At 41.3% G+C, this 13,054-nt stretch overlaps 1 protein-coding gene across 6 annotated transcripts in view; it reads right to left on the bottom strand.

Annotated features, from left to right (window-relative positions):
- rapgef2 (Rap guanine nucleotide exchange factor (GEF) 2) overlaps positions 1–13,054 on the bottom strand; it is an 84,985-nt gene that overhangs the window by 41,398 nt on the left and 30,533 nt on the right. For 3 of the 6 annotated variants that reach the window (XM_036127204.1, XM_021320610.2, XM_021320617.2), the window contains one exon: positions 9,484–9,501. In XM_036127204.1, coding sequence (XP_035983097.1) covers positions 9,484–9,501 — 18 coding nt within the window. Of the gene's footprint in view, positions 1–2,025; positions 2,683–9,483; positions 9,502–13,054 lie in introns of those variants that run through there. The other 3 variants (XM_021320618.2, XM_036127206.1, XM_021320619.2) reach the window with 3 other exon arrangements.

The following is a 13,054-nucleotide window of genomic DNA, read 5'->3' on the forward strand; positions in this document are numbered from 1 at the left end:
AATTAACTGTCCCGAAGACACCTGCATAGTTACAGCAAAGGTACAATTTGGCAACTTAATAAATCAGAGCTTTGTCCTCTCAAATATTAAGCTGAACAAAGCTTTTATTTATTTATTATCTAAAATCTAACAAGGGACTTGAGGATATGCTAAAATCTGCATGGGTAGGTTTAAAGTTGTACAAAATTGGTACATATTAGTAATTGTACTTTATTTTATTTACTCAGCTTTAAGCAGTATAAAAAAACATGATATTCACAATAAGAGTGATTGGCCTCAACCCTTTTAAACTGACATTTGAGCTCCGTTTCAAAAATAGTATTCAAGAAAATTCAAGCACCAAAACCCAAAGACATTACAGAGAAAAATCAGAAGAGACCTGAAAATCAAGATCAGCTGAACCATAATGGTTTCCCACTGTTGCAGTGAAAAGCTGCAATAAGAATGGAAATCAAAGGTATTAAGGGGTAAGATAAGCAGGCATGGAACTGCTGCCACGGCAGCCAATGCTGAAGGGCATAATATTATGACGCCATTACTGTAATAGGATCTGTTAGCCCAGTGGGGGTACCCTGCTGAGATAAATTGTTGTTTACACAAGCCTTCATTTGTATGCAAAAAAATTAAATAAAACAAAAGTCAAATGAAGATGCAGGATGGCAAACAGAATAAGGCTACTGGGCCAAGGCACTTATAAACATACAATATAAAGACTACAAATGTAAGACAAGTATAAAAAGTGCACATAATTTGTGTCTTGGTGTTTTGCTCAATGTTTTTATTACATTTGTTTCAAAATTTCAGTCTCACATTTGGTATTACCTTTTGCATAGATCAACTAAATTTGGATATAAACGGTTTCTGAATAATAACAAAATAAAAAAATAAATGATCTCCCTGTTTTCATCCTGTATATTGCAGTATTTTTTTCTAAGGAAATGCAAAACATGCAAATATTTTTGTTTATTGGCTACAACAATTTTAAAAATTAATGTTAAGCATTATATCATCTGAAGCATGTCAGAGGGTTTAGTATCCGGTAAGCCTCCCTGAGGGAAACAGCACAACCCGGGAGAAAAGAGGATGAGATAACTCATCTGCAGTGACACATTTACGGCAATTACAGGAATATTAAGGTGATTTTTTTCCCCCCGCACAGCATATGTGCTCTGCAAGCCAGGCACCGTCCATCACAAAGATGTACAGCCTGCTGCTTGCATGTGCTTGAGTCTGTGTCTGTGTGTGGTCTCAATGTGTGAGTGATGCCAGCGGCGCTGACAGTCGATCAATCCGCGTAAGTCGGGCCTCAAAGTGTCTGCTGGAGCTGCAGGCTGCTTCCAGCACCATGGACAGCGCCACCAGCAAACTACCAGCGGATGTAACCATCTCAGCTGGTGAAAAAAAAAAAAATAACAAAAATTATAGGTTTCTGGATTTCTAATTCACCATATTACCATGATGGAAAAACAATAGACGATGAAAAAAAAAAAAAGATGTGATTCATGCGTCGTAATTTCCTCCAAGCAAACGCATATTTATTGCCGTGGCCACTTCTAGAGAACCGAGCTCGTCTTGGTGCGTTGCAAAACAAAACGAGGGCAGAGAAGTCGGTCATTTAACACCCAGAGCATGAATCTGTCTAACCAAATCAGAATTAGTGCTACTCTGTCATCTAAAGCACAAGATGATAAAAATAGTGTTTCTTTTTATATTTGATACGTATATTAATGAGCGTGCAGAACTAGTACTAAAGCATCTGTGCGTACGTTTGAGCTTCGTCAGTGACAGCGAGCACATGGCGGCCGTTCCTAGTACAACACACTGACACACATCTGAGGCTTGACAGGGGCAATGACCAGCCTCTGATCGCGTCCTTGGTCTGCCCTGCCTTCATTCATCTTGCACAGGCTCGATAGAAATCTGATGCACGTCCATTACATGGCTGGTAATCATATCTACAGGGTCATAAATGATGAGGGGAGGAGAAAAAAAATAAAAGACGATGCACGTCAATAGGCTACTTACCGGGGTTTTATCTTGCTGGCTCGGGACTCCATTGCTGTCTGATGCTGCTAATGGTTTCATAATGATAAAATGTTCACCGGGCTAGCAGCTAACATCCCGGACCTGCTTTACCCTCATCTTCAAAAGCCCCCCCTCCCCCCCCCTCTTCCCTCCCTTAGCTGCACAGTCTCCGCCGGATAGTTTTGGGAGTATCCCCCGTTCTTGGCCTGGTCGGACTCTCCAAAGAAACGACACCTCCTGCTTTTATTCCAGCTGGATCATAAAAACCACGCAGGGGAAGGTGGATAGTGGAGAGCAAGCATAACGGATCCGTATTTTCCAAGCGAGACGCTTTTTCTTTTTTTTTCTCACTGTCACATCTCCGGTCGGGGAGCAGCAGCAGCGTGCCGAGAAGAAAGCAGAAAAACGGGAAAAAGAAGATGAGAAAAATGGCTGACAACACTTTCACTCACGTTCGCTCCCTCCGCCTTTCCTCTCTCTCTCTCCTTCCTTCCTTCTCCCTCGTACTGAAAGTGAAGCAACACGCACGCACGTTAAAAAAAAAAAAACCGCCTTTTGTGCACCATTAGAGTATTTCAAGCCTAAAACGCCTGCAGCCTCCACCGAGGTATCCAGCACGTTAAAGCCAGTGGTTTGTTTGGAGCGGCATGCATGGATGTGTGTCAGGGGTGGAGGAGGAGAGGGGGGGGGGGTAAGGACCTCCTCCCAGTCTGACAGCGATGCTGTTAAAGCGGCTGTGGACACGCTCCTCTGGCATATATACAGAGATGGAAGAAGGGGTGGATGAGAGATGGAGAGATGAAATAAGAGCAAAATCTGATGCAGGGATCAAAAGGTGGAGAAAATCATAAGGTAGACAGATGGATTGATGAAAATATGAAGACATGGAGCGGGGGGGGGGGGCAGCTAGTGAACAATGCAATCATTGCACTCTTTTTAGCACAAGACAGCAGCTGGATTCGGTTGGCATAGTAACGGGCTGCAGGAAAGCCATTTCCTGGGCGGGGAAGTTGTAGCACTTCCTCGGAGAAGGAGTGAAGAGGTTGATGGATGGTACGGAGAGCTGGATGGAGCGAAAAAATAAAGGAGAAGGAGCTGAAACGGAGAGGAAGAGGAGATGGAGGTCCAGCTGCGGGGACTGGCAGCAGCGACGCCTCACTGTAGACGCCACTCAGCTGGGATAGCCATGGCAACTAGGCGAGCACAAGCCCCCGCACCCACCGAGCCAACCATCCACCCCCCCCCGCCCCAACATGCACACACCCTCCAGGGCCTTCAGTTGCTGTGGCGACGGAGGCAGTGAGACATGCCGAAATGGAGGGAGGGAGGCGAGAGCATAAAAGAGACAGAGAAAGTGGCAGCAGACCGTGCCACTTCACCTTCATCCAGCTGTACTACAACATGCTGCAGCGTCACCAGGAAGGGTTCAAATGATTAAGGAGGCCATGTTGACTCCGCTCTGTCACACAAACTGGAAGAGCAACATAAAAATGTATTGGCATCGCTGGTCAAGAAGTGAAAATAGCCTTAAATTAAATTCTTCTGACACTTCTGTCACGCCACACTGAAAAAACGAAAAAATAAAATATCAGACCTTTAAATTGAGTAAATTAGGTTTATTATTATTGTGTGTTTGCTGGCAGTATGAAAAAGAAGGTAGATTAAACAGAAACAAAGGATTTTCAAAGTGTCACATATGACAAATATTCAAAAAAACTGCAGTTCAGATGTGAAAACAACCAGTCAGTCATTTCAAAATGTTTGGCTGCCATATAGCAGACCAACATTTATGTATTATTATTTATTAATGTGAGATTAATTTGTCCTTTCCCACCAGTGATTACAGTGTCAGCTAAAATTCTGTTTCATTTTCTGTCTTTTTACTTTTTAGGTAACAAAGACGAATAGCTTAAAAGAGAATTTAATGTGCGGTTTTCCAGAAATAATATGCAATCGGAATTTGAACTTGCGCATAGGAAGCAGCCATGGGAAATGCTCAGTATCTCAAGTCAAATCGGGAGATTACACAATTAACTGGGAAACAGGGAAATCAATAAGAGTAATCCTGAACAGCCTCTGCACATCTCCATGAGGCGATTATCCAGCTTCATACAAGAGCTACATTCTCAGACAACATTAAAAATAATCACACATGCATTGAACCTCCAATGTTTATTCCATAAATAAATTATCTTTGTGATTGCAATACACATTGCGATGAAATGTGTCCTCTGCATTAAACCCATCCCTTAGGGAGCAGTGGGCTGCCACTGTGCAGCGCCCAGGAGCATTCTGGGGCTGAGGGTCTTGCTCAGGGACCCAGAGTAGCAGTCTGTGGGGTGCACCTTCAAGAGCACAACCAAATCTACTAAACAATAGTTCCTCTGACTCATTTCTGTTATGTTTGCAGACAGCAGCTGGTGCCTTGAAGAAGAACTCAGGCAGTGCCTAAAAAGCAGCGTCGGACGAGCTGGTTTTGGAGCAGCTCCAGTCAAAGCAGCGGGGGAGGCGAGTGGGTGGTGGAGGAGGGCGAGAGAAGCCTGGAGACCCGGAATGACATCACCTTTCCTGCCCCGAGCCATGATGTAATGTTTCAAAACAACAACAACAAAAAAAAGCTCAGGTGGTTTGCCGAGCAGCCCAGTCATTAATGTCTCCAACAATTGCCCCGGGGAGGGGTGGAAGAGGACAGGGGCATCATTACATCACCGCAGCAACGAGACCGTGTCTTGGGAATACCAAAACCTCTGACCCAACCCCCCTCATTTCAAGCTTTCCAGCGACAAATAAACCAATTATTCAGGTTTTTTACTGACTAATCACAAGCTAAATTTCAAGGAAAAGCACGAAGCAGACCATTAGACCACTGACCTTCAATAACTGTGACAGCTACATAAAAAACGCCCCCTCAGAGTAACATTAATGCACTCATGTTCACTTGCAGGGTGTGCAAAATGCAAGAGAGGGGGTGTGGGGGGTGGCTTCGTGTGTCATTTGTAAACAGACTCCAACGTGGGTGTGATAAGCAAGGCCATGCATGGTGTTTCACTTGCTGATGCTAAGTATCGGAGCAATAAAAACCTCATTAAACTTCCAGCATATAAACACATGGAAACACAGGGATGTGTTTCAAGCTGTGGACCTAAAATCTGAGGTACTTTTATGGTAATATTTAAAAAACGGCACTACGGAGATCTAGATTTTTTTTATTCAAATCAATTAAGATAAAAGCAGCTGACATGAAAATAATAAAATGGTACTGGAAACACTACCATGGAAAACCTTTACTATTCTAAAGCTACAGACGGTATACTCTAATAATGACATACAAGGATAAAACACACTCTAGACCCTGTTGTTTTATGTTCAAAGATTTAATGGAGATGTCTGTATTTGCAAAGTTTGCTTTTTTAACCAAATAATGTAGAATTCCACATAGGAGGAAAACGTGATCTCCTAAAAAAGCATTAATACCTCCAGACCTTTTTCAGGTTTTGTTACATTACGGACTTTGACGGGGCCATTCTAACACATGAAGAATTAAGAATCTTTATTGTCACCATGTTTACCATAGTTAAAATTTGGTTTCAGACAGACACCGGCTCTGGATGCACACAGATTACATATAACACGCAGACACAACAAGACATAATATTTTAGTTTTCATGTTACCCTGAGCTATCTCTATAGTTATGCTGCTATAGGCTTAGGCTGCTGGAGGACATCAGGATCTATTTCTTTCACTCTGCTGAGTTCTCCTACTACTCTCCAATTTGCATTGTTTCTTGTTATTTCAGCTTTTAACTTCTTGTTCTCTGTTATTTTCTCTTCATAGAAGGTACACCTGGTCTGGTGTTGTGTTAGCTGTGACATCATCCAGGGAGACAGATCATCCGCTATTACCATCTAACATAGAAATAATTCCTGCTGCTTGTCAAGACTTGATTAAATCTGCTGGGTTTCCTTAGATAGTTAACTTTTTGACTAGTCTGTCCAGAAGGTTTGATTGAATTTGACTTTGTAAAGTGCCTTAAGATGACATGTACTGTGAATTGCCGCTATATAAATAAAATGTGAACTTACAAACATTTGGCTTCTGTAACATCACCATACTTTGATCTAAACTATACCTTTGTAGCTCAGGCTACAAAGGTATAGTTTAGATTAAGTTTAGTATACAGCTGGATTTAAAGAAGAAATTAGTTGCACTTGATATCAATCGGAGGAGTCAGATTAAATGGGGGTGAACACATCGGTGGACCTCAATGTTTAGGTTTTGATAAAAAAGGAGGAAAAGCTGGAGCACCCAGAGAGATGCACAGGGAGAACATTCAAACTTGATGCCTAAGGACTCCTGGCTGGGATTTGAAACCAGGACATCTTTGCTGCACCACTGTCCATCTCAGGTAGTATGGATCTTTCTGCAAGGCTCTGTCCATAACAGAGGTTGTAAGGAGTCAGAAGATCTGACCATGTAAATCTACATCAACGACAGGCGACTAAATTTAAATATTTCCTCTCACACCTGAACGTTTTTGCACAAACATGATAATCGGGAAACTTTTGAAAGACCCACAGTGTCCATTACAAGATCAGAGTCTCAGACTTTGATTTATTGATCAGTTTCTAACCTTGTTCAGTGAATTTGTTTGGAAGTCAACAGTAACCCAAGTGCTGGAAGGACATTAATCAATGACAACTGTCCCATTACGACGGCTCTAAGTGGCGTTGTAAGAGCGAGAACAATGATCTAATAAAGAGACTGCATTTTCATAGCTGCTGCAGCTCATGGGATTACTTCATTTTTCAAGCTGTTGTCACCCGCACAGTGCCCCGGACATAATTTGATAGAAACGCAGGCTGCCAGACACGCCTAAAAGATTACACATGTAGGTTCATCGGGGCAAAACATCTGTTGTACTCGTGCACCTGCTAATAGGTGCATAAATCAGACTGGAAAAAGAAGTAAGATGCTTTCAGAGAACAGCACAGAGAGCTTTATGGAGACTTCATCAGTTACTTGAGGTTTCCGGATAAAGTTATAAAGTAACTGGGAAAGGTTACGAACTGATGCCTATCCTTCTGGAATGAGTTCAACAGTCGGACATGTTTCCTGCTTCTGTTGAAGATAATCTTTAACTTTAATCTGTAACTTCATCAAGTAAGGATGGGCAGACAAGACATTATCATGATTTGGTGCTAAAAGAACCAAACAATGTATTTACATATAATAATGTGATTAATATAACTGCATGAATATTAAATGTTATTTCCTTTTATTAATTGTCATTTAATTGTTATTCTTATCTGCAGCTCAGGAAGCTCAGCAAAGATGCAACTTAAAGCTCGGCAGCTGTGGTTTTAAGACGCCGCTCTAAAAGAGGAGATTCAGCGCCGCTTCCTTCTTTCCACAACACCGCTGTCGGTATTAATCCGCAAAAGAACTGGTTTGGGTTTCCAGAACCACAGGGCCTGTGCTAGCGGTGTCATTTCAATAGCCTCATTCAGTAAATGTTTAAGACGCCATCGGTTTAATTTAAAAGAAATTATATTATCTTAGCATCACATAAAAAAACATAATATCAAAAACTTATTATTGGTGTTTTAAACAAACTAATTATAATTTATAATGGCACATGCTACTTGCACTAGCTCTACAAGCTAACGCTACAGCGATGATGTTTCTCAACAACTTTAAAAAGGTCAGTAAAGCTCCTGCAACAGTGAAATAGTAAACCTACAGGATGACACAAGCTGACGCTGCCTGTTCAAATATTAGCTTCACAGAAGCCGATAACACAACGATGTGGTTCTGCCGGTAGACCCAGCTTCCATATTACAGTCTGTAATGTCTGATCAAGCACATTAGCTCAACAGCAAACTGATCAAATAATACTATTATTACTTTGATGGAGTGATTTTCCTCATGTTTCAGTGGCACAAATGAGGGGAAATTACGGGATTGTTGCCATGCAAGCTCATTACCATGAAAAAGATGTTCTTCATCCATCATGTTCCAAACACTCAACCTTTAAAAAGGGCCTTTGAATGCTGGGACTGGCAATATAAGATTTCTCTTTACCACAAGCTGAAAAATGAAGACAGGCCAATAAATTAGTAGCTCTTCTCCTTCATTTACAAAAGCCTCCTTTTCAGCTGGATTATCGGGCCAAAAATATCTGGATGATATTAGGCTATTAATAACTACAAAGGGGATAGTTGCCTTTGTTGGCCATGCTGGGAGAGAGAGAGGCGTGGGTGTTTAACTCAAGGAAACAAAAGACACTTCAAATAAAACTGAATAATCCACACACACACACACACACACTGCAGACAATAAAATAATAATAATCTCTTACAGCTATAAAATCAATTCACTGTTACCACTTCTATCGGTTTAAAAATGAAAGCTGAAACAACAATGAATTAGTCACTACATTAGCATTTGTTTGCATTCACCAAATTTAAACAATCATGATTGAAGTTAATGTTTTACAGAAAAAACGCTAGACGATCATTCAGAAACCAAGCAGCCACAGAAGCAAGACGTAGAATAAATGTACAATAATAAACTCGTTCTGCTTTAATCGCTGCGTTTCCTAAACAACTTCCCTGCGAGACCGAGGCTTCTGTAACTCGGCACAGCTGAGGCAGAGCAGGCTGTCACAAAGGACAGCTCTAAAAATAGGAGCACGGCTTTTCTGCAGCCCGCGAGTGGCAGGTTTGTTCTCTCTGCATTTATCAGCAGGCACGACTGATCAGCGCTTTGAGCTCTGATCTTTTTCCACCTCTCCCTCTTAATCCTTTTCCACCTGGTTACTGAAAAAGCTACATTTCTCTTGGTAACGCGGCATCCTGTGCAAAGCAGATTTGCTAACGCTGAAACCTTCCATCTGGCCGTCGCCCAACAAGAGCCACAACTACCAGGGTAGAGATGATAATAACCCAAAGAGCCCTGAGACAATCCTCCTTATTATCGAGGACATCAACGGAGGAAAAAAAAAAAAAAAACAGGCACCTCAATCATCTCAATTGTTACCATTATCACACTTTACAGCCCTATAAGCTGTGGCAAAGCGATGCTTATCAGTCCGCTGTCATCACTTGACGACTTGATGTGGTTTGCTTCCAGCCACACAAGCTTTACGTTTATTTTAGGCAAAAACAAGATAACATGGAGGAAAGCAGCAGCCTTGTATCGGTCCTCGCGCTAACAATTCAATTCATATTGTTGTTGACGTGACGGTAATAGAACTGGAGAGTGGTTTACGTCTTCGTCTTCATCATCATCATCATCATCATCATCAGCGCCTGCAAATGGAAGGTGTTTATTGAGGAGCTCTGCTAGCGGCTACAGATGGGAGGAACGGGGATGAGACGCAGGAAAGCCTACCAGCACAAGCAACAAAAGGAGGGACAGTCAAGACCACAGACACACACTGCAAATGGATACAGTACCTTAGGTTTATTGCATTCCTGGTAGCCAAGTTAGGGAAGGAGCCGTGAAAGGAAGCAGAAAAGAGAGGAAAGTCATCAAACATGCCAAGTTGTTAGCCGAGAATGTGAAACACTGCAGGTGAAAACCTCACTGTTAAAAATCATACACTTGGGTTTGTCTTTCTCTACAGCACATCTGCAGATTACTAAGCAGATCCATGCAAATCAGCTGTGAAACCTTCACAATGAAAACCTCCAAGTTGTGCCAAAACAGCAGGAAACGCAGTGAAAAGTGAGTTTCAGTTAAATGCTGCATTAAATGTGCTTCATATTAAGCTAAAAAAAAAAATCACAATTTATATAGTGTTTTCAGAACCAGCACAGCACGTGACATAAATGTAATTTATAAAAACAAAAATCCATCCATCCATCTGCCCACCCATTTAGGAAGTGTCAGAATTTACATTTTAATTGGAAAGCAGACGCTTCGTCCAATCAGAATTCCCCCAGCTCTGCCGCTAGGCAGATAAAGGAACTATTAGATCGGTGACTGCTAATTGCTCTGTAAATTCATAGCAGCACCATTAGTCTACCAATTCTATCACCTCCTTCATAACACAATTGACATATTTTTGCTGTTTGTATGAAAGTCCGTTCCCAAATGACAGTAAATTAAACCAATCACATCCTTCCTCTGAGCTGGGCGGATTTGTAATTAACATTTATGACAACGTCCCGCCTCCCACTTTAGAGACTCAGTTTGTTTGCTTCTCATCAGATAGTTAGGTGAGTTTATTCAGTGGCTGCTGACGGCTGTGTCCAGCAATATCAGCAACGATGAGGAAGAGGATGTAGCTCTTCGGCTCACTTATCTTTTTAATGCAAAAGTGAAATACATTGCTAAAAAAGATCCATAAAAAGAATCAAATTTGGGGCAGAAACTACAGGCCTTTGAGAGACTTTTCGGCTCTTCGGTCCCCCTGGACGACGGCCTGAGCAAAAGCAGATAAGCTTTTACTTTTGGATGTTCTACTTCTTGGATTGAGACAGCTCTGGGATGACAAAGTTGTAGTTTTTCCATTCATGTTTATTTATGTAAGCCACCTTATAGGCATCACAATTTAGATAGTGTAGATAGAAGGGAGATTTAACTATTTAGAGATATTGAAGATATGAGTGGTTGGCAAGAGATGGATATTTGATCCATTTCTACTAGTTATGACTTAATTACCCATGAACTGGGTTCAAGGAGGCTGGATTATCTGTTGTGGAACCTCTAACAAAAAAAGGTCTGTATGATCAAAGAGTTAGAAATAAATTAGAAGTCCCTACTCTGTTAAAGTTTCAGCTTTTGAGGATGGAGTTACACTTCATATGGCAACGCTGAAAGAAAATCAATGACCTGACAGCATTTCTGAAAAGCCAAAGAACCGACAGAGAAGGAAACTACATCCTTTATCCCTGATGGTCATTTCCAGGAGGAACAGTAAAAGCTTCCTTTGTCTGACTGTTTCTTTATCTTTATATAACTCCTGTTTCTATGTTTTAAGTTAGTAAGAAAGTGGTCAGTATCTGAGGGCTGCTGGGTACAATGGATTTTGAGGGAATTAAAATTAAAAGCCCCTCCAATTACAGGCTGCTTTTGGGGCAAAATAGTTTTAAAGGAGTATTTATTGGAAACCCACTGCTGCCCGTTTTATTAGATATCCGTTTCATGTTTCTTCTGGTGACCAAATAAGAGGACTAATTTTACTTATCTTCCTGAAGTTTGGGAAAGTCCTAATGTGGTCAAGCAAGCCTCTAAATATGGATAAAAGGGGAAGAAGACAAATCAAGAACTTAAAAACAATTGTGGATATGATGTAATGTGTAGCGTTCAGTAGAAAAGGTCCTAAAACAGCAGCCATGTTGACAAGAGTGACAGAGGATCTGAAAAAAGACCCTAAGAGAGCGGCTGAGAAAGAGATCAGAGAAGATCTGAGCGTGTGCGTGTGCGTGTGCGTGTGTGTGTGTGTGTGTGTGTGTGTGTGTGTGTGTGTGTGTGTGTGTGCCGAGTTGACGGCTCAAATGTCGGATGATATTAAACGAACAGATAGCACATGTGAGATAAGGTGCAAAATGGAGAGCAGCTCAGAAATTGAGATTATCAGCCATTTCAACAGGAAATATACAAAGATCAAGTGTGTGTGTGTGTGTGTGTGTGTGTGTGTGTGTGTGTGTGTGTGTGTGTGTGTGTGTGTGTGTGTGTGTGTGTGTGTGTGTTTTTAACAAGGCAAACAAAGTGTCAGCTCAGTGTTGAGCACACAGGAGGCATGTGTTGAATTCTAAACACTGTCCTCTTTCACAGCCATGATTTATCCATGGAAACAAAAATATACTTCAAATATTTATCTTGATCTTATGAATCCCAGATTTGTCTGCTTTGTTTCCAGTGGTGGTGAATAACGATTGCTTTGCTTTCTTTTAGGGGAGACTAATAGGAAGAAGGGGTAAACTTGAATAAACTTTCACTCGACTAGAAATTAAGCTAAACCAGAGGAGTGGTTTAGATCAAACAATAAAAAAAGGTAAAAGTTTAAATCAAAAGTAGAAGCAAAACTAAAGCTGCCATCATTCACCAACAACAGGTCAGGAGAACAGCACGGATGTACGGATTAATTAACCAGCGAATGAAATATCCACGTTTTCGTTAATAACATCTGATCAGTTTCATTGCAGCACCAAAACAGAACAACAACAAACACGTGATATGATGCACTTTATGCTGATTCTGGTAAAATATGATAAGAGTTATGCACAATGAATATAATGATCTCTCTGCATTCCCGTTAGAACTTACCATGTGTGCAAAAGCTTGTCCTATTTCCTTATAAACTGTTTACATGCTCGTTTCTTAGTCGTCTACATATCCTGAAGATTATTTTGACAGTTTACTGCATATTTGTTGAAATCCTGCTTTTGTGTGTGAAAACATCAGTGCAATAAACAACATTTCATTTGGCCTTAAGACGAATTTTGTGCAGAATATTCTCTTATGTATCTTAAGTTGTATATTTAGAGTGGACTGAAAGCTTATGTTGCTGAAAATGGCCTCCATTTGCACTTGAAACAGTGAAAACGCTAGACCCCCCCCCCCCCCCCCCCCCCCCTCCCACCCCAAACTGGGAGAAAATTGAAAGCCCCTCCACTATACTCTGAATTTCTGGGGAGAATCCTGCCTCCGTATCGAGTTGTAGGTTGAATGGGGAGTTTTGCGGTCCACTCGACTTTCAGTTTAGCGATTTACTAGCTTAGCATTTTACTAGCTTAGCAGCCAGATACTGGTAGCTTTTACCCTGTTCAGAAAAAGGTCAGCAAACAGAATTTCATCCCCTGCTTAATCTCCTAATGAGGTACTAAACTCCATAGCATCCATTAAAGTGAACGTCATCAGCTAATGGACGTTAGTCTTGATCCCAGTTCAGTCCTCAGTATTAGAGAATTCATTCAGACCAGATCAAAAAGCCAGAAATCACCAGAGCAGACTCTGTTGGTGGTTGTTTTATGAATTTTCCTGCGCTGCATTTGAACATTGAGGGCCAAATAAAGTTGC

This window comes from Fundulus heteroclitus, chromosome 23 (genome assembly GCF_011125445.2).
Source record: "Fundulus heteroclitus isolate FHET01 chromosome 23, MU-UCD_Fhet_4.1, whole genome shotgun sequence".
Taxonomy (NCBI): domain Eukaryota; kingdom Metazoa; phylum Chordata; class Actinopteri; order Cyprinodontiformes; family Fundulidae; genus Fundulus; species Fundulus heteroclitus.